The sequence below is a fragment of the Struthio camelus genome, chromosome 5 (assembly GCF_040807025.1).
Source record: "Struthio camelus isolate bStrCam1 chromosome 5, bStrCam1.hap1, whole genome shotgun sequence".
Classification (NCBI taxonomy): Eukaryota; Metazoa; Chordata; class Aves; order Struthioniformes; family Struthionidae; genus Struthio; species Struthio camelus.
This window is the reverse complement of record NC_090946.1, coordinates 15,044,981-15,068,758: the sequence shown is the minus strand read 5'-3', so window position 1 is coordinate 15,068,758 and position 23,778 is coordinate 15,044,981. Positions and strand designations below refer to the sequence as shown.

Genomic DNA, 23,778 nt, shown 5'->3' with positions numbered 1-23,778 from the left:
TTTGAAGCAGCAAGGAAGTACGATAACTGACTTTTTCCTCAACTCATTTTGCTCTGATCCTAGAGCAGAGGGCAGGAGGCAAAGGGATTTCAAGGGACCACCAGTTCCTGGTCCACAGGGAGAAGGGGACGTCCTCTGTGTTCAATGTGTCCCAATGCTGTGCCCAAACACCACGCATCTCCTTAGCCAGCATCACACAAGAGACGTTTCCATTTAGCTCTGCTTCTGTACCCGATTCTCCGAAAAGGGAGCTGCATTCAGTTTACAACCCCTTACTCCCCACCAAAATAACCAAGCCCTCCTGAAGTTGCCCAGGATGACAGGCGGGAGGCCAGGCTGCCCAGAACAGAGCTCCTCTCGCTGCTCACCAGCCTGCCCAACGCCGTCCTAATGAGAGGTAATTGCGCGGGCTGTTATCTCCCTGCAGCCTGCGTCGTGCTTCCAAATGCCTCTAATTGAATTGCCGTAATTTTTGCCCTTCCTAATGCAGTGAGTCGGCGAGGGGAAATGACCGGGGGGGGGGGGGAGGTGGGCGGCTCTCGCCTCCCCCCCCCCACCCCGGGCGAGTGCCCCTCCTGCGCGGCCGCGCTGCAGCCCATAAAGAGCGGCGGGGCGGGTGCGCAGCCCTATCCTTGCACCCAGCCGCATCCTGCTCCGCACTCGCGGCCATGCAGTGAGGGCCCGCGGGAGCAGCCAGCCGCAGCGCCGCCGCCCGCCCGCACCCGCCGCCGCCGCCGCTGGACGAGAACCGGCCGCTGCGCCCCGGCTCAAGGTACCCCCGTCCCGTCCCGAGCTCGCCGCCGCCGCTGCCCCGCTCCTCCCCGGCGGGATCCGGCCTTACCGTAGCGTCTCTTTTCAGATGCAGAGGGGCACTAGTTTCCTGTTTCTCTCTTTAATCCTTTGCGCCGCCCTGTCGGAAACGTTTGGACTGGTTTTGTCAGTAAGTACTGATTTCACTGGCGGGGGGGGCTTTCCGTCGGGCAGAATCCAGGTCTTTGCTGACAAGTGACAGTAAACCCTGCAGCAAGACACGGTCGGTTGAGACATCGGAGTTAATGAAGTGTGCTGCTCAAAAGCACTTTGGGCAATAAACAGGCTTTTAACTAAGAATATGAGAATAACATTACTAATATTAATAAAGAATATGAGACTTTTGAATGCTAGTCCTCTTGGGGGGGAAGAGGGTCTGGTCTGTAGAGTAGAATTCAATGGATGTTCTCATCTGACTCAAAAAAGGTGGTGAATATATGGACCTTTACCTAAAAAAGCAAAGGCTGCTATGCAAGTCCAAACAGGTATTAAAGAGGAAAATACTGCTATTTGCTAGGATGATTATCAGCAAGTGATACGCACTGAGCAGAAAGTTAAAATTACTACTTCCAAAATACAATTTGCAGTTTCACTTATATAGAGTGCAAATAGCAAAACTACCAGCTAGATTGGGAGGGGGCCAAAAGTCCACCAGTACTACCTGCTTCAATAGTGTTTCCTTTCATTTTTGCAAAATTTCTTTTGCTGTAAGCCTTCAGAAGGCAATTTCTGCCCCCAGTTGGGTGCTGCTTGCTTTCTTATCTTCAGAAGGCAGCATGTAGTTCATCCAATCACTTACTTGCATTTTTTCTTTCTTTAAGGCAAAAGAAAAAAGAGGCTGGACTTTGAATAGTGCTGGTTACCTACTTGGGCCACGTAAGTCAAGCACTCAATTTTTTTGTCACTTAAACTCGAAAGTTTTTTTTCTTGCAAAACACTGTTTGCCAAAGTATGCTACCCACTTGTCTGACTAGTAACTTTGTCTAAATCTGTAAGACAGAAGAGATTCATTTGGGAGAATATTTGTTTATTTATTACATGTCTTGTATAGGATCAAGTCATTTGAGACAATAACTGGTCTCATAAAGCAGAGCTGTGCTGTGAGCCAGATGCATCTGGTCAGTCTTTGTGCTACTACACTGTAGTTTTTGCATAGTGAATATGTTACTACCACAAATTTGTACCTTTTGTCTCCTGAAATGGATGAGAATCAGAGAATATCTTCCGTGGGGAAGTGCTACAAGTTTTTTATGGCACTTTAGATGTCGACAGGAAGAATGACAGAATGTGAAATTCTGGCACTATTGAAAGTATTTCAGATTTAGGGTTAAATCTATTTGAAAATGCCTTTGCCACCTGGTTTTACTACACTATTTCTCACCTGGCTTTATTATACTACTTTTATTAAAAGCAAAACAAAATAAAACAACAATAAAATGCAAAACCAGAGATTATAAGTATTAACAATTCACTATGGGGAAAATATCTAATGCACACTGTGTTTACAATATCAGGACACACATTGGTTTACAAAGACTGAGAACCCCAATCTATAAAAGATTGGAAATGTAGCACTTAGCTATCTCAAATATCTCTCCTTTATCATTATTTCTTGCTAACTTAATAATACTCATTTCCAATGTTTGCTTATTTCCAATCTCAATGATGTGACAACTGTTACAGATACTTACTCAGACTCTCCATGTAAAGACCATTAATATGTCTGTTTTCATTCTTTTTAACTACCCTTAAGGATACTTGAAAACAAATTAATGCATCTTAAATGTGTTTACTGGTTCTGTAAATGTCTGTAAGTATATTTGCCTCAAAGCAGAACTGACTGAATTGGAAAAGATACTCTGGGGAAATGTACTTGCCAAGTGCCATTTATCTAAGACTGGGTAATAGGCATCATCCTTTGTTGCAGGTCGTATTGATCAGCTTTTACTGATAAAGGAAATGCCCATTGCAAGGGGGAGAGAAGAGGCACCAGGGGAATGTAAGATAGTTTTTGAAGGTTATTTATATAAATTAGCTGCAGTTTTACTTTTAAGCAAACTCATAAGCAAACTCATTGGCAACACTCCCTAAAAACAAGGGAAAGAGTAGCAAAAACAAACGCATGGTACAGACCTTAGGATTTACCACTTAACCAAAATTACGCATGAATGTATAAACTTACATTTCTTGTACAACTCCCATTGCATTCAGTAAGAGTTTTGACAAGTATGTAGCGCAGGACTGGGTCCATGACTGATACAAATCATAAGCACAATTTTGGAAGAAAAGTTATTTTATTTAGTGACCTAGTCATTAAAGAAAATGTTTCTTTGTCATTTTATACGTAAGCACCACTCCATTAAAAGTGCCCATGTTCTTTTCTTTGAAGTCCATGAAAAGCAAGCCACGTGGCAGAATTTTGTTGTCAAATCATCTAACTACTCTAATCTCTAATTTTTTTTTGTCAGATGCAGTAGATAACCACAGGTCATTTAATGATAAGCATGGTTTCGCTGGTAAACGTGAAATACAGCCTGATGAGGATATAAAAGCAGGTAATGAAATTCTGAAAGCAAGTAGAGTTAACTTGTTGTTATATGTAATAACTTATTTACTGTCCTTGAGTAGTTCAACTGCCTCAATACAAAATTATGCCTGCATGTGGGAACAAAAATCTTACTAAATATAAGGAAGAAAAATGGCCCATTCAGACAAGAAGTGTACTCTTTGTGCATGGTCACCACTAAAAACGCTTTAGTGCCCAGGGAGAAGAACCATAATTATGTTACTTTTAAAGTAACAGCTTAATAGTTTGAATGAGCCCATATTTTTACTTACACGTGTTCAAAAAGTGTTTCAAATCTCATCCTAGTGACTCCAGTGAGTTCCCTTTCTTCAGCAAAGAAATGAGATCATAAAGGATTCAATCGGTAGGGAAAGCTATGGCAACTGTTCTAGTCTAGACCTTAAGCCTGACAACAAAAATGTACAGCACTGTTTTTGTTAGATGATTTGTCAACATTTTTTAAAAAATTGTAAGTTAAATCCCACAGTATTTTCTGGTTTTCAAGCAAGATTGATTCTCTTTCATTAAAAGACTAGGAAACCAGTCAAACTAAATCAAGTAAGTGTATTGTTTCCATTTTCCATGTACAGGAGTGAATGGCAATTAAAAGGATGTAGTTAGCTTTCTGTTAGGCTGTCTAGAAATATCTGGTATAGGCTTGTGTATCCAAAGCTAGGGCTCTAGAGTATATATGTCAAGACCCCTGTTATGACCAGTGAAGAGAAGCTGACACTAATAGGATCTATTTTAGACATATACTTTAGGATAAGATCTAGTAAGCTCTAGAAACGCCTGTTTCTTTCTCCTGATGATAAACTAAATTGCTGTAGATATCTAAAGTGAGACAAGATGAAGCTGATCCTCTGATTGTCAAAGAGCAGTCAGTTTCTCACTCCAACCAAAGAAAGCAGTAGTTGCTTAAGTACTATTATATGCTCATCACCCTGCTAACAGGGGAGGATGGAGTTCCAGCCTAAGAGATCTTAGTCTCTCTTAAATCCAGCCAGCACAAAATGCAGACATAGCTAATATTAGATAAAAGCTCATAAAGGAAGTGTTCTTCTTTTCTTCCATATAACACTATTTATGGAATGAGTATGTATATTAATACATTTCTTAGATGTAGCTAGTTTACTTCTGGTATGTAGTTATATAGCGCAAAAAAACTATTTCCTCAAATACAAAAAATTATTTTGCCAATCAGAAACAACAGGAAAGGAAGATAGCATTTGTTATCTAACAATACAGCTCACAATGCAGCACACTGCCATTTGTGGGCATACTTCTATAAAGAAGATGGCAGTATGATCTTTATGTTAAGAGCTATGGAACTGTAAAAGGAATTCCTTGCTACTTCTGTGAGGTACTGCTGTCATGTTCACAATTACTATCGAACCTGTCTGGATGACACCTTGCAATCACAGATCTGCCTCTCGCTCATTTCAGGCGCTATTCTTTCAACAAAAGTTTGTTCTCAAGTTCCTTATGTAGTTCCTACCAAAAGGTGATTTGAATGTAAAATTGGATAAGGTATTCAGAACTTTCTAAATTAAAACCCAAATGCTTTTTTTATTAAATTATACTGATTCTCTAAATTGTCTTAAAATAGCAATCTACTTACACACTATTATTCTAGAAGAATTGAGGCAAAGGGCTGTTCTCCTTCTTGAAGGAATACTGCAGAATGTACAAGCTCTCCAGACAACTTGGAAGAATTTTTAAGCTGTTTGCGCCATATAACACTAGGTCAAAAAAATCTACCTGCAAAATTAGGAAAATCTTTAGTAATGAAACAGTTATGCTCTTTGAATTTAGAGTCTGTGAATAGCTGGTTATACCTTTCTGTATACTCTATTGACCTTATTCTGTATATAATATGTTCATATCTAATAATATTTATGCAATATATATCACATGATTAATAAATCTGTGGCTTGATGAACCACTAATGTAACATTGCTTAATCATACCATTCTGTAACAAAAGTTTTTCTTAATTTCATTTTTGTTGTGATCAAAAAATCTGAATGAAAATACAAATATAACTAATGTAAGAAATATGTTTATGTGCTAGCTCAGTGGAGTGAGACTGGAAGACAAGACATCAAGATGCAAATTCCCACAGACTTTCTTAGATTCTCACTCTCTGTACATGTCCAGAAATCTCCCTTACAGCCCTCCCAATCAATATTTTTCATTTGGGCTACAGAGTTCAGTCTCTATTTTGACCTGTATGACACTGCAGACCTAAATCTTCTCTTCTGCCCTGGAAGAACTCTCCCAAGATTTATCTGCTGCAGAGACCCAGCCTTTCGGACTAGTTTCTGAGATGAAACACAGCCCATGGATTATACCGTCATGGAGCAGAATGCTCAGCGATGCAATAATGGATTGTTGAGTTAGAGAATCTGGTACTTGTCTCCTTCAACTATATGCAGAGAACTAAAAACCACAGTGAAATTGTCTACCATTTGTTCTCCAATATAGAACAAGTCTCCATGATCTTAATTATTAAAAAAGAGATACCATTTTTTTAGACACATTAAACATGCTGTTCAACCTTACAGAGTGTAACAACAAGCTCCCGGGGAGCTTCATAATTTGGGCCATTTAAGAGGCATCAAAAGGCCTACTTTCACAAGATTGAAGGGGAGTGTATTGTACTAGATACACATGCAAAAAACATATGCTGCTGAGCCTTTAGTCAAGTCTCAGATGTACTGGCTGAGACTGCACATCACTTCTGTATCGTGTGAGTGATGTATTGGGAACAAAGTCAGACTACATGAGTAACTTAACTATTGTAAAGCTGGTGAACTTGTTAAACTTACCTTTTCCTTCAATGCCATGCTAGAGGACAGAGGAAAAGAGTTGAAAACAGGGTATATCTCTCTTCTATGGCAGCATTCACATGGCCTTAATGACAATTAAGGTGTCAAAGTAGCTCCTACACAACAACAAAAAAAAAAGCTGAGCAACTTTGATTCTGAGAATTACAATTACTTTAGAGTTGCTTTGCTCTTCCAGGAAATGTCTCCTTGTGTAGGACAAATTTTCCATGTTGGTGTTTTCCATTAATGACTTTAAGGATTTTCTTTCAGATTGGTTTTTTTTTAAGTGCTTACAAACTTAGCCACAATGGTACATATGCTGAATCTTTATCAGATTAACATTAAGTAATAACCAACATGTTTTCTAGGTAATCTTGGAAGACCACTGGCTGATGAAAACATTGTGCGCACAGTAATTGAATTTTTGACGTACCTGCACCTTAAAGGTTAGCGAACGCCTTTTTAATCTGGTTACACTTAGCAGAATCACTGAAGATCTGTGTAAAAATTATTGAGAAGATGGACTCTTCTTGAACGTACAAGTCTCTGCTACCGAATTGTGCTTGTAAGACTTTGAAGAGCATAGCATCTCTGGAGAGAGACTGCCAGTTCCATTTTAGTGCAGCGCATGTGAACGAATCTCCAACACAGCAGGCTTCAAATACCATTTGGTTCTTCTAGGCACTGTAAGAAGAATAATATATACTACTAAAATTGTATGGACCTAACTTTTAGAAAAGCTGAAAATAACTTAATATCAAATTGTTTTATACTAAGCAAAACCTTAGTTTATTGTCAAGAACAGTTGGTAGAAATTCTGAAACGTTTATTTTGATAACAAAGAAATACATCTCCCCCTTCTGCATGCCTTCTACAATAAAGGCACAATAACACTGCAACAACACTCAGCTGCATGGTAACAACAGCTCAAAATGCAGCTAGTAAAACTCTCTGTGGAGTCATTAGAATTGTGACAGAATTATAGAATGAGCTCACAGCTGATTCTATAAGAATTATAACTTTATTATAGCTTCAAGTGAAAGAAACCTGGCTTCTCCTGAGGTTTTTCTTATAATCACAATTATGAACAAGTTTCAAAACACTTCAGCCAAAGCAAATTGTGAATTTTGTATCTTCTCCAGCCCTTCTAAAGCTCTTGTCTACAAAAAAAGTAAATGTTCTTGCAAAGAAAATAACAAAAAAGATATTTTCACTGTAAACAGTGGATTGAGGTTCTCTGCCTCAGAAAGCAGACAATTCAATAAATCTAACTTCTATATTCTTTCCTTCATATACAACTATAAGCAATTTGTAGCAAAAGTATGCTGTGGAATAATACCAAAGAGCTAGTTGTTACATTTGTACTTTATTAATTTCATTATTAAAAAACCCTCAGATTTATTCACTTTCAACCTAGGTATCTTGGAAAAGAAATTCTAGCCACCTTTGACATCACTTTCCAAATGGTTTGTATCCACCCAAACAAAATGGGTAGATACAGCCCACAGAAAACCTCAACACAGTGCTTATTTAACCAACTTTGCATATGCTACAGGAACTCTTTATGATTAGTACAGATAAAATACTTGTGAACATTACTCTTGTATTAAGGGCCTAACGTAATTCAAATATGTTTGAAGTAGATTGGCCTCTGTATATTCATTGTGGACAAAGAAGAAATTTGGTTAATGTGCCGCTATGAGGAAAAAGGAGCTTAGGGCTATAGAAACATCCTGCTTCGTGAGCTCAGAATGCAAAGCTAACAACTGGGCAAAATAAGAAAGGGTGTGAAACATTCTGAGCTCTGACTTGCAAGCTAACAGCTGTTGAGTTAGGCAAGAAAAAAAATACATCTCATAGAAATACAAGTTACTTTCTCCCTGGGACAAGTGAGCAAAAAAATGCTGTACTGTAACCTGCAGAATGACAAGTCCTTGTTTAGGACAGTAATGGCAAACAGCTCTTTTTAGTCACAATAGAATCTAATGTTACCATCTATCCTCACAATAGATGAAAAAGGACTCTCCAGATCACATAAAATGGCTTTTTCCTGAGAAGGTTCTTGCATTCCTAGGTTACAAAAGACACAGAATTCTGTTATTGCATTCTTCCTTAGCAATATTTATTGACAAGACCTGGTACAAACTCTTACACAAAATCAGAACTTTGGATTTTCAAGGTGAAAAAACATGCTTTGCTTTGATACTAGTGTTAATGAAGTACAGGTGTTTTAATACTTCTCCGATTTCATTTTACTACATTAAATACATTGATTTAAATATTTTTCCCTTTGAAAAAAATAATCCTGACCATGTGATTCAGGGAATGGTTATTCAGATTAGACATAATTTTCCACCTGTAAAATAAAGTGAATATTTAAACTGATATCGTTATAAGAAATATCTTAGAGATGACTAAAAAGTGGCCTTTAGCTCTTTCTTTTAAAAATGACTCCCTGCAGGTTTAAAAGCTTGCTCATCTACAGCTGGATGTAGGATGATGGCCCTAAATGGATAACGTAAAAACTTTTGAGATGCTGGGATTCAGCTGTATCAATTGACATAACGAAACTGGTAAAATTCATGAGGAAAGTTGTTGCTATTTTTTTCAAAAAGTGAAAATTTAAACAGGAAGAGATCATTAATATTCAAAAGAAAATCCACAGTTTAGAAATTAAACCATGAGAAGTACAAGAATTCTCTCTTACAGCTGAGAGAAGAAAAAAATGTACACTACTGAAATGGGATTTTTATTTAATTGCTCAGATCAATATGCATACTTACATATTTGTTAATTCTCAGATTTTTCTTTTTTTCCTTTTTGCAGAGGCGGGAGCATTTGACAATCTACCTTCACCAGAGGAAACAAACCAATCTTGAAAAAAAAATACATTTTTATTTTGTTGTAGTATAAAGTTAGACTGAATTCTAAATGAAAGATCTAAATGACCAAAAGATGAGAAATATTGGTTGCACTAATCTGATAAATGGCAAACAGCTTTATTCCTTCTTGGGTTTTTTTTTTTTTTTCCTGTGATGTTGCATTGTAAAATCTTGCCTTGGTAAAAATTTTCTGTAGGTAAATGACAAAATAAAAATAAGGAGCAACTACATTTTGTTTTATTTCCCTTTAAATAGCATTTTAAAATTAAATACACAACAGTATACCAAACCCAAGTTAATTATTTAGATTATGCTGTATCTATAGTAATAAAAGTTACAGTAAAATAAAGCAAATACTGCCTATTAAGCACTTCAGCTCCCTGATTCTGAGAAGCACAGGGACGTGCCTGCAGATAGCTGCCATTACAGTCTTATATCACAGAGGGATGATCTGTCTGTGCTTCTACGCTCCGTGGAAGTCTTTACTCCTGTCCATGTTTTCATTGACATGAAATAGATTTATGTTCATTTTACATTTCATATTATTCACCTATAATAAACCAGCCCAGAAACTGTAGCTTAACTTTGAACAACACAAGTTTAACTGTTCTGCACAAATTCACAAGATCTCCTTAAAGTCCAGCAAAGCACTTGAACACATGCTTGATAATTACTTAAGAGCTTTGATGCAGCAGGGCCAGAATGCTAGGCCCATAAAGAATAAATATTTCAGGAAGACTAAGGAAAGGTTTGAGAAGATGCAAAATTGTATAAAGGTTCTTCACATTTAGATGACTTTCATGCTGAGCACAGTGTAATGAAATAGCGTCCTTTCAAAATGTTGCTTACCAGAGCAACAGGACTGACAGGAAATTTTGCAGAACAACTATTACATAATCTGTTTTTCACTTTTATCATAGCAGAATATGTTCTAGAAGCCAAGCCATTAGTGGCTAATTTGAAGCCACAAGGCTCACCTTGTCAATCAATTTGTGCTGTTCCTTTGATAATCACTCAGCCTCTGATCTAACGTCCAATGATATCAGAGTACATTTTCCATCAGATTCGAAGGGCTTTTGAGCAAGAGCTTCAGAGAGCTTTACTGGCTTTTTTCTGGAAGGAGTAATACAACAAGTATACACTGTAAGTAAGTGCTGCTAGACCTACTCTACTTGATAAATTAGTGTGATTCCAAAACTTGCAAAAAGAATAGAATGAAATTTAACTTGTATACGTGAATATAATTCAGTAGTTTCAGACTTTCAATTTCACTAGTAATGTTCAGATTTCCAGTTATTAACTTGACCAGGCCCCACTAAAATCAAGAGGATTCTTTCCATGGACTTCTGTGGACTTTGGTTCTGAACTGCTGAAAAGCGGTGTGCATTTGCAGTGCTCAATCACAAGCCATCTTTCCATAGAAAAGTAGTTGAAACTACATCAAATAAAGAGAACATAATCTTAGCCTTAAATTTGTCGTCTTTTCACTTAAGAGAAGAAACTGAGTTTAACAGTTAATATTATTTACATCAAATTAGTGCACTGTCAACCTCATTAAAGTTAAAATGCATCCTACGTGGTGGTAGATATATTTCATTCAGTCTTGTTGCAATGGTTGTTGGAAAGAAGGAAAGAAGGAAAGAGAGCAAGTTCCTGGGAAAACTTCCAACGGTGTCTAAGCAGGGAGCCCCACAAGTTCCTCACTCGTTACACTGCTCTGTTATACGCTTGGATTATAAAACCATAAAGGATAATTTTTATTTAATTGCCTAAAATAGTGTATATACTTTCACTCAGTAGTTATCACATTGAAACTCATATTGGTAATAATATTGCAAAATACAGAGAGGTACAATTTTTAAAGTTTCTTTATCCTCCACTGCTCTTAACTTTGTAAAATCAAAGGAAAGGTAGTAAAGGGTTTTTTTTCCCCCATGTCAATTTCAGTATCATTCTTATTTTATTAATGTTCTTTTTTATTTAAAGAATTTCTTACATTTCCATGTCTCAGACCTAAATTCTGCAAATACTTGGAATAATATCTCCATAATCAGCCTCTCAAACAAATGCCAGATAAAAGATGGCCTTTGCATCATAATTTGAAAGCCCCGAGTTTCAACAGAGCAAAGAGAAGATAAAAAAGATGCTATAGGTTTCAGCAGAAAACAAACAGAGAGACTCTTATTTTACTAATTTGCCCATTTTCATAAAACATATCCCACTTCTGTATAAGATGAGATCAAACATGTATCTGCAAGACAAGAGCTGAAGTCTAAAACATGAGTAAATCTCTGCTGTAATGTTTGCCAATGACAGGAAACTATTCAGCAGTCAGACTTAGAACTGACAACGAACAGGAGGCTTGCATGTTTCTGAGTGACCAACCAACAAAATGGCAAATGATATTAAATGCTGATACAAGCAAAGTAATACACATGGAGAAAAACAACCTTAATTTTACCTGCATATAATAAGAGTCTAAATTATCTCAGGAAAAAAAAAAAGCTTAGACTCACTGTACACAGTCCTCTAAAAATGTTCATTTAAACCTCAGTGGCAGTTAAAAAGGCAAATGGAATGTTAGGAATTGTAATGGAAAAAGCTGAAAACAACCCAGAAAACATAATTATACTGCCATGCCCAACTTTGACACCGGTTGCAGTTCTGGTCACCTCATTGCAAAAAAGGGTACTGTAGAACTAGAAAAGCTATAGAGCAAAGTGTTGAGTATCTTCAGTGACGGGGAGCACCTTTTATACACAGAGACATTATATAGACTGTGACTCTTTAGCCAGAGGAAGAGACTAATAAGGAGAGAGCTGACAGTCTGGAATGTTATGGAGAAAGGACCTAGGGAATTCACCCATTCTAACCCAGGAATTAATGATTCACCTGATGAATTACCTGATGAAATGATCCAGTAACAGTTTTAGACCACATCCCAGAAAAAGAAGTCCTTTTCCGTACACTTCATAACGAAACTGCAGTGCTGATGGGTGCAGTGTGTTGTGGAGGCCATAGGTTCTGAAAGGAAACAGCTAAATCTGTGGAAGAAAGGTCCATCAAAGGCTATCGGTCCAAGTTGGTTCAATTAGCTCAAGAAGTCCCAGATTGAACTAGCTCTTAGAACATGTTATGGACATTTGTGTGCACAGATTTACAAAATAGCCCTCATAACCTGACCTGCAGATTCTTCATCTGCGCAGCATCCCATGACAATCTACAAAGGCACCTTTAAAATTCCACATTTTTGACTAACAATTCTGCAGAAATTAATACTACATTTAACCAAAAAAAAGGTATGGCTTTAATACAGTGACCCACCTGTCAAGTAATCTCACTGAGACTTGTCTAAATGCAGATCGATTCAACGTAGAAGAGGACATTTCCAGTGGCACAGCTGACAAAACAGTCTATTCAGATGAGGAAGTCATTAGGCAGCTGACAGGATACATGTATTTTCCTACCTGTCTACTCATGTAAAGGTCAGATTGCAAAAATTAGCATACAAAAATTAGATAGGCACTCTGAACACTGAGAAAGCGTGATACTGGGATCAACATAATTACAATAGTTAAAAAGAAACCATAGCCCTTTTTGTCCGACTAGCACACTAACGTCCCAAAATAACAGTGTCTCGGTGTGAGTGAGTTCACAAAAGAGTCTAACAATTTCTTAGCTGTTCTTTTGCTAAAAGAAAACAACACGAGGGGATATGAGATAGTATATAAAGTAGCGCATTAATAATTCACAGAAAAAGCCATGACATTTTTCACATGCTTCCAGAATATGCAATACAAAAAAAAGTTAGAAATGGACACCAGGAAATACTATTTTGCAGTTAAGACAGGATATTAATTACCTCAGAAGATTTCTAAGGCAGATATGAGGATTAAAAGAAGGATTAGAGCTAGGTGTATTAGTAAAAGAAATGAATTTTCACTAATTAACAAAGTACATCAACAAAGTGCAGTACTTTTTCTGTCACTGTTTTGTGACAGATCATTTGTTCATACATTAAAGCAAATAATAGTTCCGATACTTAATTTTGTGAGGACTGAGCATGGCTTGGGGACGATACATAACTAAACCACCCAAAGAAAACAGCAACTCACAGCTTGCTCTACTACTCACACTCAGCAATTCGGTATATGAGTGTCCGTTGCTAATATGAGATACTTAGGGCTGAATATTTAATATCTTGGAGAGTAAGGCATTTGTAACTTTGTGCGCAGCACTAAGCACCTCACAGAACTGAGCCTGGCAAAGTTAGAACTGAGCTATAGACGAGCATTATTTCATGCTCTTCTTTTTAAAGCACTACATTCTTCCCAAATATTTATTTTCAGAAACCTTGAGATTCAGCTCGTGTATGTTCCATCATCTGTGGTATTTCTGATTGACTTGATCTTTATAGATTTCTCACTGATTAAGTACATACACAGCTTTTCTGAGTGCTAGGGAACTTTCACGAGTCTCACAGAAAGTCTGTCTCGGGGAAATTCTAAAATATTGAAATATATTCTATCTCAGATTGGGATAAAATGTTACTATTCAATTTGTTTAAAATATTTTTGACTTTGTTATGGTATAATTTCTAATGTAAAAACTGACTATTCATCACTTAACAAACACTGGAATAATTAATTCAAAATGGATTGCTTCTGTAATTTACCTTTCAGAATGTTTACAAGGTCATAGGTTCTCTTGAAACAGTTCTATTTGGTGGAAAAAAGATCTATCGGAGAATACTTGATCAGATTTAGGTACTCAGTTCTGAAGGTGATATTTCTCGGACAAGATTTAAAACTGAAGCTCTGATCATTTATGTCAATATAAGTTCCTAGCTCATATTAGTAGAACTAGTATTCTTTGCTTGCTATTTACTCAGAGTTCAGTGTAGAGGAATCGATCGTATCATGCTTCCCAAAGATCCTTCTGCAGTTTCAGGCAGATGTCCAATTCCTCTATAATTCCTGATCTAAGAGATGGTAGATCTGGGAATCATCAGCATTCTGGTGGATTTCACACTTACTGATCTCAGCAGCTATTTAAACCCAACTCAAGGTAGCCTCCAAAGCTTTGCATGAGAATTGTACACACCTCCTCTGTGTGGGCAATTCAGTATTTGGGGACACTCATGCTGGCTAACTTCAGTTAGAATTCTTCCCGCCAACTTTAGGCACTTAACCTAATGAAGGGAGTTGGGATAGCTTGAAGAGGGCAGTTGTGCTAACTGAAGATCAGAATCACCTTTCGCTCTCTGCTAGCTAGAGAGTGAGCCGTGGCTCTGAATTCAGAGGAACCTTCTTTGTTAGGTGCTTAGGGACTAAGCAGGATGAACCCAGGCTTTAAGACTTAGCTAACCAGTGAAAACAGTCGGGCAACATAACCATGTTTTTACGGCTAAGTGTTACATATTTGTTTAAGTATCACTTTCTTAAAAGTAGGCTTGCAAATTGCATTGGCTTGTTTTTTATGCTAGTTACTTATTTTTATCTGCACTTGCTAATTTTTAAATATACACGTTGTCAAAGTCAGCATACGAGGGCCAAATCCTCACCTAGTCAAACTCAATACAGAGGCACTGACAACCTTGAGGTGCAGCTATTTCTATTAGCTAAGATCTGACCCATCCAGCCAAGCAATGTTATGATAAAACTTCAGTTCTGTAAATGGCAGATTTTACACTGAATGTAATTTCAGAAAAAAAGGCTATAGTCGCTCTCATTCCCTACACTGCTCTCCTTCCCACCTGCTGCAAAGTACATTATTCATGAAATCCTTCTGTCTTTTTATGCCTTCAGAATTCTCCACTGATTCAAACAGTATCATTAAAGAAATGATACTATTTCGCTGTGTTATTTAGAAATGTCCCCTAATCTGTGAAATCTTAATTAATTTTATGTAGTTCAAACTATATAAAACTTTTTTAAAAATTACTACACTTCCTCTCTGCCTTTTGTTCCGTTTTCATTTGAATTCCTTTTTCATCACGTATTATAAACAATATTTTATCTCTCACCACAGCCCTCAAACATCTGTTTCCAGAACTCAGTTTGATAAAACATAATAGTTTTGTCACGGTAATCATTATTTTGGTATCCTTCTCCCCACTCTAGCTACCTATTAGCATAATATAGAGTAATTACCAAGAACTCATATTTGTGATACTGTTGACAAGACAAGTTTCTTTGACTGGGTGCAGGGAAGCAGATTTAACATGTTTTGCCTTCTCCAGTCTACAGTAGCCACCATGCATAGGCATTACTCCTTTTTTCAGCCAGAGAGAAAGGCTGCTTTTCCTTGCGCAAAAATAAAAATATCCTTTTTGCATTGCTACTTCTTATGACTTCAGAGTGGAATCACGTCTGTAGTGGACAGACTTGAGGTACTTTTTTTGGAAGGATCAAGGGAATATAGGATTCTAATCCTCTATTTTCAAAAGTGATTTAAGGTCAAGTTTTTGGAATCCTTAAGGTATGTTGAGATGCAGACACACTTGACTGGATTTATGGAAGTGTGCAGGCAGGTCAGGTGTTGAACTCCTAATGGGAGTCAAACTTCTATTTATATGCAATGCGAAACATCATTAAAGGAAGAACTAGTGTGCACTTCTGAATCCAGCTTGATACTAATTTGAATCTCAAGATGTCAAAGTACATCAGCAAACGTGACCCTTACAGGAGAAAGCCTGGACGACACTACTAACTTGTACTAACAGAAGTTGTTCTTTGTTACCATGGGTTTATATGTATCTAACCACAGCTGTGATACTAGCCAGCAAATAAAACCACCTTGCCAACACTACAAGGCCAAACAAGTGCTAACAAAATGCCAAGGCAAATACATAGCAATGTGTAATTACAGCTCTGGGCTCAAATATAACACGGGCCAGATCTTTTGCTTACGCATCTTGCAATAAAAACACCCTGCACTGGCAAACAGTCAAGTGCACATACGCTGTGAGAACGCTGGGGAGCCAGCTGCCGAAAGCTGACAAAAGTTCGGCCAGCCAGCGTTTCTGGTGCAGACACCAGCTAAATTTCCCTGGAAAGATGATAAGACTTTGGAACCTCAATGCTTAAAATGTTCTAAAAAATGGATCTCGCATCTCCTGCTGAAAACTGTACCCTTCCGCTGCACCATCTGGGAAAAATACATTTTTTAGCAGAATCTCTGATTCAGTCTAGTACCAATAATGACAAAAACAAAAAAACCCCAACCTTTGGCTATGGCTTGAGGCAGGAAAGACTGCTCTTTAAAGGAACAAAAACATAAATATCAAACTGAACAGTGAATATACATTAATGGTCTGACAACGCCTGAAAGCCTCTGTATGTGTAAACCCTTTAGCTTGACCAGGGTCGTGGCACTTCCCTTCTAAGCCTTCTAGGGCCACTTCCCAGCAAAATCATATTCAGAGGGGACACTTTTCATGTTTTCTTGGCAACATTTTTTCTTCTGTCATGTCAGCTCTGAAGCAGTCTTGGTAGTTAGGGTTCTAAGCCAGCCACAATTTGCTCACGCAGCCCAATGGCATTTGCAGTGTACCGGGTTTTTAAAAGCTTTGATGACTGCCTATTTTTTGCTGAGTTTCTTAGTCTGTAAATATTATTTGTGAAAGAGCTTTATAGCTCATGGCAGCTGTGCTAGAAGACCAAAGGCTGGACCGGTATAAAACAAAAAGGTTTGTTGATTTCTGGGAAACAAAATGCATTTATACCATTTGGAGAGTCAGCCTGAAGAGGTATGACAAAAGCAGAGGTGAGTTCAAGCAAGAGTTAAACAGGACAACTTCGAGTTACTACCTGGATTATTTGCCACTTGGGTATTTTTCTGGATGGAGGCGAGTCACTGCAGCTGAAAATGAAAGTCGCACTGTGCTACCAGGATTTTGGGACTCAACAGTATTAGACAGCCATGGCAGGGGTTTCTGGATATTTCTTTCAATGGCAAAACCACATATAGCCTATATATTGCAGTATTTGGAAGTAAGAGTAGATCAGCAGGGCCTTGATTTTGTGCTGACCTTGGGCCTGACGTTTTCTTTTAAGCGAGCAAAGAAGAGATCTTGGTGTGAGAGGCTGGTGGTGGAGAGAGGAGAGTTGTAGTGTCTCTACTAAATTTGTGTCAAGAGGTGATTTCCGTGGCTCTAATATAAGCAAGAAGATGGCCTCCGGTAATTCTTTCTCCTTGCTCTGCTAGCTGTATCTTTATTAATTTATGCAAGAGAAAAGACAGAAAAAGAATTCTATTCTATTCTAGAAAAAAAACTAGACAATATATACATTTCTTTCAGCAGTTCTTACACGACAAGAAATTTTTCTTTCATTATATCCTTTCCCTACATAAAGAAATAAGAAAACAATCAAGCCAACTAAGCTACCAAGGAAATGCCAGGAATTCCTCACAGATGGAATTTTTCCCGCTTGCAAATCCAGTAATTCCTTAACTCATAAAATTGTTGGGCAAGAAAGAAATGCAAGAGCTCATCTAAACTATTCTCCAGTTCACAGAAAGATCAACTAATGCTAAACCATACTTGAGGGGTGCTTGTTTTTAAGCCCTGCAGCTTTCTTAAAGACTCTACGATCCCTCCAAGCAACTAGTCCAGTACCTCACTGTCCTCTACTATTGGAACGTATTTCCTGATATAGAACTAGAATTTTCTTTCTGCCTTTTATACCTAGTACTTTTGTTATTGACTATGGGCATGGAAACAACATGTTCCCTTTGCAGTTACTGATTTTGTGTTTCAAGGCAGTTACTATGCCCTCTCTCATAACCCTTTTACATTCTCTTCTTTAAGCTAAACAACCACAGCTTGCTAAACTTTGAGGGAAACACAGTAAAGGGTTTCCAGCAGAAAAGGTTCAAGTATTTGCAGGATCAAGGTTTATAGCTTTTTTTTTTTTTAATAAATGGTTTTAGTTTTAAAATAATACATAGAATATATTTTCTTTTTGTTCTTAGCGTTTTAGTTCCCTTCTTTTTGTGTTCAAGTGAAAGCAAGGGACAACTATAAAGCAGAGAAGGCTGCCAATTTAGCAGAAAACTTAGCAGTTATTTGAAAGTCTTGTTCCTCTGCGAGTCTAACAGCAGATGGCCTCAACAGCCACAAGGTGGTAATATTGTTCTATAGGAAAAATCTCAAGTGTGTTGAACACAGAACAGAAATCAATAAAAGTGTCTAATTTACATGGAATTGCAATTACAAAGAGCAGTAGTGTGCCTTTACTAACTAGGAAGCAAAAACAACTAATAAAACATCGTGCGATGGCTAATGGAGAGAAATGCAGTGGCTAAGTGATACCCACCTACTGCAAATTATGTTATTAAAAATTACGTCCTTGCATTAGCATGACAAAATTCAAGAACATCCTTGGAACAAAGTCAGGCAATAAAAAATACCAGAGTCTTGTGCAGTGTTTGGATGCTCTCCTCATGTTTTAATGAGAAATAATAAAGAGAAAAGTCACTCACAAGTTTTGCAATATGAATGGGGAAGATTCAACCAGCATGAAGACAGTATAGTCCACTGTTTGGAAAACAGTTTTGTAGAGAAGCAAAATGGCAGCTTTCAAAGTATATATTCATCCTAGTGCAAATCCTTCAATGCAGATAAGTTTCCTTGTTAATCTGTTATCAAGTGATTGCACATGAAGATTTCTCTCTCATTAGTTATTTGAGAGAACTGAAAGGAAGTTACAAAACCTTGTTAGCAAGTGCACCAGTTTAAATAAGGAAAAAGAAATCATATGGAGGGCATAAAAATGATTTCTTCTCTGGGTTTGAAACAGGCCACCCTAAGAGAATTAATGTTGAGGTGTCTTTATTAATGTTGAGATGGCCCTAACAGCCTAGAGCTGTAAATGCTACTATCAGTTTGGAGGCACTTGCCCATTAAGGGGAGGGGGAGGGTCCTTTGGGAGGTCAGTGTAAAATATTACATGTAGAGCTGTGGCACTCCTTGTCATGGGTGCTAGAAGGAAGATGGCATTGCCCAGGTATATACAATACTCAGGACTGTGCTGCAGCAATATTTCAACAGAGAAATTTCAACACCGAAAATGCATCTTGTGTTTCATTAGAAAAAGTTTAGCACGTGGCAGACAGCAGTCATGATGCTACCCCACCCCAAAGTGGCCACCAGGCATTCTCTTGGAAGGAAAGCGAGAATTTGCAGCTACTCTCTGCTTCTATGTTTCTCATGATTTGCTCAGCTACATTTAACCAGATCTTATTCAGAGCTAAACAATAGCCTATAAACTACTAGCACCAGCTCCTCTGAACAGCTGTAAGTTCCCTTTTATAAATCTCATCTCTAATTTAGTGAGAAGACATGATGTGACAGAATGATTCGGAGAGCAGGCAGAGCACAACTAACCAGCCTGAAGAGGTTAAGTTGTCATTCAGAGGCTGCAAATCTGAAATGACGGATATCAGACACTGGTCACCCAAAAATGTGAGGGACCTAAAAGAAGGAAAGACTTTTGAAAAGCCATTTTTCTGTGCTTTCCTAGAATTACAGTCTACACAAGGATACTGACCTCCAAGCTGTGGTAGAAGGATGGAATGAATGATGATGAGACATTCATCAGGAGCGAATGAAGCCAATCACCATCAGAGTTGTTGTTAAAAGAGCCTTATGCACTACTGTGATTTTTACATATAAGAAAAGAACATTTACTTGTCTGGAGCAAACTGTTCCTGACCATCAGATTTCATCCACGTTGCTAATGCATCTCATCTAAAAGAAAAAGGAAATAAACTGCTGAAAATTAATTGTCATTAAGCGAGATCATTAATAGAGAATCACTCGCTCTCATCCAAGGGAGAACCAACCTATCAATTTTACATGTCCACTACATTCACCTGTCCTGGCAAGGTAATATTAGCCAGAAGTCTTTGGTTCAAAGCTGCTACTTTTGTTACCTGTCAAGGGAAAGCGTAAAGGAACCAAAAGCCTGGGCAGTTATTTGATTCTGAAAAACTAGTCACCCATTGGAATGGTATTGCCGTATCTTGAGGGGACACCAGTTTTGTCAAATCTGTGGGATATTATTAGTTTTGTTGTCTCTAGAGTGTTATTTAAAGCTCTGGGTCCTGAAGTCATATAACTATGTGACAATCTCATCCTTCTTTAATAATATCACATGATACACCTCTGCAATCCTAGCGGCTGTAGAAAAAATTGCGAGTATACTCTCCATGCTCAAAAGCACAAGAAAATTTCTCAATTTTTATTTTGATTTTTGATTTTAAGGAAATTTTATTCACTTTGAGAGCTCCAAATCATAACTTTTGACATTGGTTTTGGAGACAGTGAATCAGTCCTAGGAATAAGTCAATTGTCTGATCATCCAGGCAAACCAGCAGCTCTAAACTGCATAATAAACATGCAGAAACATGCTTCTAGAACATTGTGTCTCTCTGAGGACTCTAAGAACATACTGGTGTTTAAGCTGCATGGAAAAAAATGAACTTCTAGCAGATGGAGGTGTGTTGCATTCATGCAGAATAGAGGCTATGACATATGCAAAGTGAAACTTCATTTTTGATCATGCAGCTCAGCAAGTATTATGAGGAGAAACACTTCTAATACTAGGTTTTACTGCCAATAACTAATACTTGAAAATACTTGAACATTTTTCATAATTTAAAATTTGGTCCAGATCTATGTGAGAATTTGAGTCTATAATTCTCCTCCTAACCTACTCAAAAAGGCTGTTCTGAGTGAAACAAAAGGAAAAGTATGGATCTAAATTTTATCGTAGTGAATCCAGCTTCTGAGCCCAGTTTTGCAAATCCTCTTCTGTAAAGCCAAGGAACTATTTGTATAATTAGAGATTACCTGCACTAGGAAGAGTATCAGAATCAGGCCTTTTATCCTTGACCAAATGAAGCAGAATGATCGCATCAATTATCTGCGGTAATTAGATCATTGAATTATGTGAGTAATAGTTTGTTCATCTTCCAGCTATCTAATTTGAGGTTAATGAGTGCTCTTCACACCCTCTTCACGATAAGGACCCAACTCACAAATCACTGCCTATTCATGTGGGAGTTTACTTCACCGCAGCCTGAAGAAAAAGACTATGTAATGACGTTTTGGATATAGCTTGTAATCTCTTCTAAGGTGGCAGGTCAGTGAAAAAAAAAAAAAAAATCACACTATCTTGGCCTCACAGTACTTTGCTTTTGTCATGGTATAAAGAGATTCTTTCTTAAGCGTACAACAGGACAGCAGCTAGTCTCCTTTCTCTCAAGGCTTTCTTTTTTTTCCTCCTGAAAACCAGCTCACATATCCTATTTCTCTGCAATTATATTTTTCTCTATTGAGATTTAATTATCATCCTGTAACTTTGTTGTTTCCTTTCTCCTGACCTCATTGACCTATCTAAAGATTTTGGTTGTAATCACTTAAGATTTACAGTAAGTCCTTACCTCTTCCTGTGAAAGAAGTAACGGTGCAGTGCCCTTTAGGCAGCTGAACAGGGAAGAACTAGATTGTAATATGCGGTGCCCAACACTTGGATTTGAGCTCTGTTAACGATTTGCAGAAGAAACAACTGCCTCTAGCTCTCACTAGAGCCAGTAGCAGCAGGAATAAACAGCTTTCAAATGGGCTGAGGCAGAATCAGCCATTAATACTGGGCAATTAGCATGCAGAATAGCACTGTAAGTAAAAAGGGTTCACTCTCAGGGATTATACAAAACAAGAATCTCTGAAACCGTTCAAGCCCTGCCCCTTGCTATTGCTGGCAACCAGTTCGTATAAAACTTTCCTGCATAGCAGAATATCAGATGCTTGTTAATAAGATGGATTTTTTTCTAGCACATGGGAACACTGGGTGAAGAGTAGATAAAATCTTCAGTCTCTTAGGCTTATCTTGCTGCAAAATTATTCGCTGTCCAACAACTCTGTGACTGGGAGCAGCAAGAGCAGGCTACTCCTCAAGGGAAACCAAGCTAGGAGCTGAGGGTGACAAGAAGGCAGGCAGAGGCAGTGACCTTACCAGTAAGGTGGCAGTCCCACAGTAACTGAGCAAGAAGGACAGAGCAGGTCCAGTGACGGTACCCAAGTACAGCAAACAGTCCAGATCACCAGCAAAGCACATAATGATGAAGCGAGTCTGAGATCAAGCCAGGAAATCAAGTCCATGAGTCAAGGTCAGGGTCCAGATCAACAAGGTACACAGCCAGGCATGGGAATGGCTGCAACACAGCTTAGGCAAGCACCATATACAAGGAGTTTCAGCTTAAAAACCGCTCCCGAGCACCATATCTAAGCTCTCCCTGAGCCCAGGCAGCCAAATCCTTAGGAGGTGTGGGGAATGTGCTCTGGGCCCTGACACTCTGAGGGAGGCTTGGCATCCTGTTGTACTAAAGGTTCACCTACACTATAAAGTGAAATGCTGTACAGATGTACAGAACCCAAATGGATAGAGCCACACACATAGTATTTCTCAGTATGGAACACTTGGGGTAGAGTACCTAGAAAGGATTAAATCAGCCAGCACCTCTGCGGAGTTCATTCAAGTTACAACATTTTTGACAGAAATGACAGAAACGAAAGGGGCTGTGGATGACCTCAGCTCTTTCCTTACAGGAGCATATGCTGCGTAGGGTCCATTGCTAAATGGAAGAGAAAGCACATGACAGCTAACGCAGAGGAAACTATGTGCTATTCTATCTTCCATGTGTCTGCAGCCTACAGACCAAAGAAATGGAGTTATTGCCAAACTCAGACAATCAAAATTTACTGTTTAAGCTGCTACAAATATGAAGTATGCTAAGAAGAAAAGAAATGAAAAAGAAATAAACTGGGTGTGGTATTCTAGATCCTTCATTTTGAAAGAAAACACTGAGTTACATTTTTCATCTTCTTCTCCACAACTATGAAAGTTAAAAGCTTACTGTAAAAAATATACCACGGATTTTCCACAAACTGATGCTTCCAGTAGACCGAACTTTAAAAAAAATTACGAGAGCTGGCCAAACCAATACTGTCTGCAGATCAGAAGGCTTTATCCAAAGACAAAAAAACTTACTGATTTCAGCATGGTCTCTGAGTCTGACCAGGATGAAAAAAAAAACCTGATTTTGACTAGTTTTAGTGCAGCTTTTAGCAAGGCAGCATAGGGACAGTGTGAAACTATTTCAATGATTTCAGAGAGCCTCTTGAGTTAACAGAGTTAAAAATCTTCTTGTCTGTAGGCTGACTATAGTTTTAATGTCCCAACTCATATTAGACTGATGCAAAAGATTCTCCTGTGTTTTTTGCTATCACATCAGCTGACAACACGAGTAACAGCTGCTTCCAAAACTGACATTATTTCTCCATTAAGAAGCAGTGGTGTACTTAAAAAGCCACCTGCACATCTTCTTTTTATCACCTGTAATATATGAATGACTTGTCAGAGGCCAGACTTCATCTCATCAAGGACTGGTTCATGAAATATCATCCTGGCTCTGAAAGGGTTTGTTCCATAAAGAAAGAACTGTTCAAGAGCCATAATGATCTTTTACACAATAGAGTTGGGCCAGTCTATTTATGTTTATTGTCTATACCCCAGCTGCTGGAACTCTGTAAATCACTCTAGTTAGTTAAAATGAATCAAAATTTCCCTTGGAGATGTGATTTTTCTCATTTGAATTTCCTGAATTCATATTGCCACTAAGCA

At 38.1% G+C, this 23,778-nt stretch overlaps 1 protein-coding gene and 1 long non-coding RNA gene across 4 annotated transcripts; one reads left to right on the top strand and one right to left on the bottom strand.

Moving 5' to 3' along the window:
• Nucleotides 1–555: 555 nt before the first annotated feature.
• On the top strand, nucleotides 556–9,870 carry GAL (galanin and GMAP prepropeptide). 3 transcript variants are annotated; one of them, XM_068944608.1, is made up of 7 exons: nucleotides 618–772; nucleotides 860–940; nucleotides 1,632–1,686; nucleotides 2,738–2,809; nucleotides 3,279–3,365; nucleotides 6,575–6,652; nucleotides 9,033–9,870. In XM_068944608.1, the coding sequence occupies exons 2-7, from the start codon at nucleotides 860–862 to the stop codon at nucleotides 9,083–9,085; spliced, it is 426 nt and encodes a 141-aa protein (XP_068800709.1). In that variant the 5' UTR covers nucleotides 618–772; the 3' UTR covers nucleotides 9,086–9,870. The 3 variants fall into 3 exon arrangements, with proteins under 3 accessions (XP_068800710.1, XP_068800709.1, XP_068800711.1); XM_068944609.1 differs by lacking the exon at nucleotides 2,738–2,809 and having other exon boundaries at nucleotides 556–772; XM_068944610.1 differs by lacking the exon at nucleotides 2,738–2,809 and having other exon boundaries at nucleotides 3,285–3,365.
• On the bottom strand, nucleotides 948–12,192 carry LOC104139938 (uncharacterized). The gene is made up of 6 exons (XR_693184.2): nucleotides 11,993–12,192; nucleotides 8,990–9,080; nucleotides 6,640–6,890; nucleotides 6,207–6,322; nucleotides 4,998–5,137; nucleotides 948–1,018 (listed from the first exon to the last, which is right to left on the bottom strand). It is a non-coding gene; the product is annotated as an uncharacterized lncRNA (long non-coding RNA).
• Nucleotides 12,193–23,778: the final 11,586 nt, after the last annotated feature.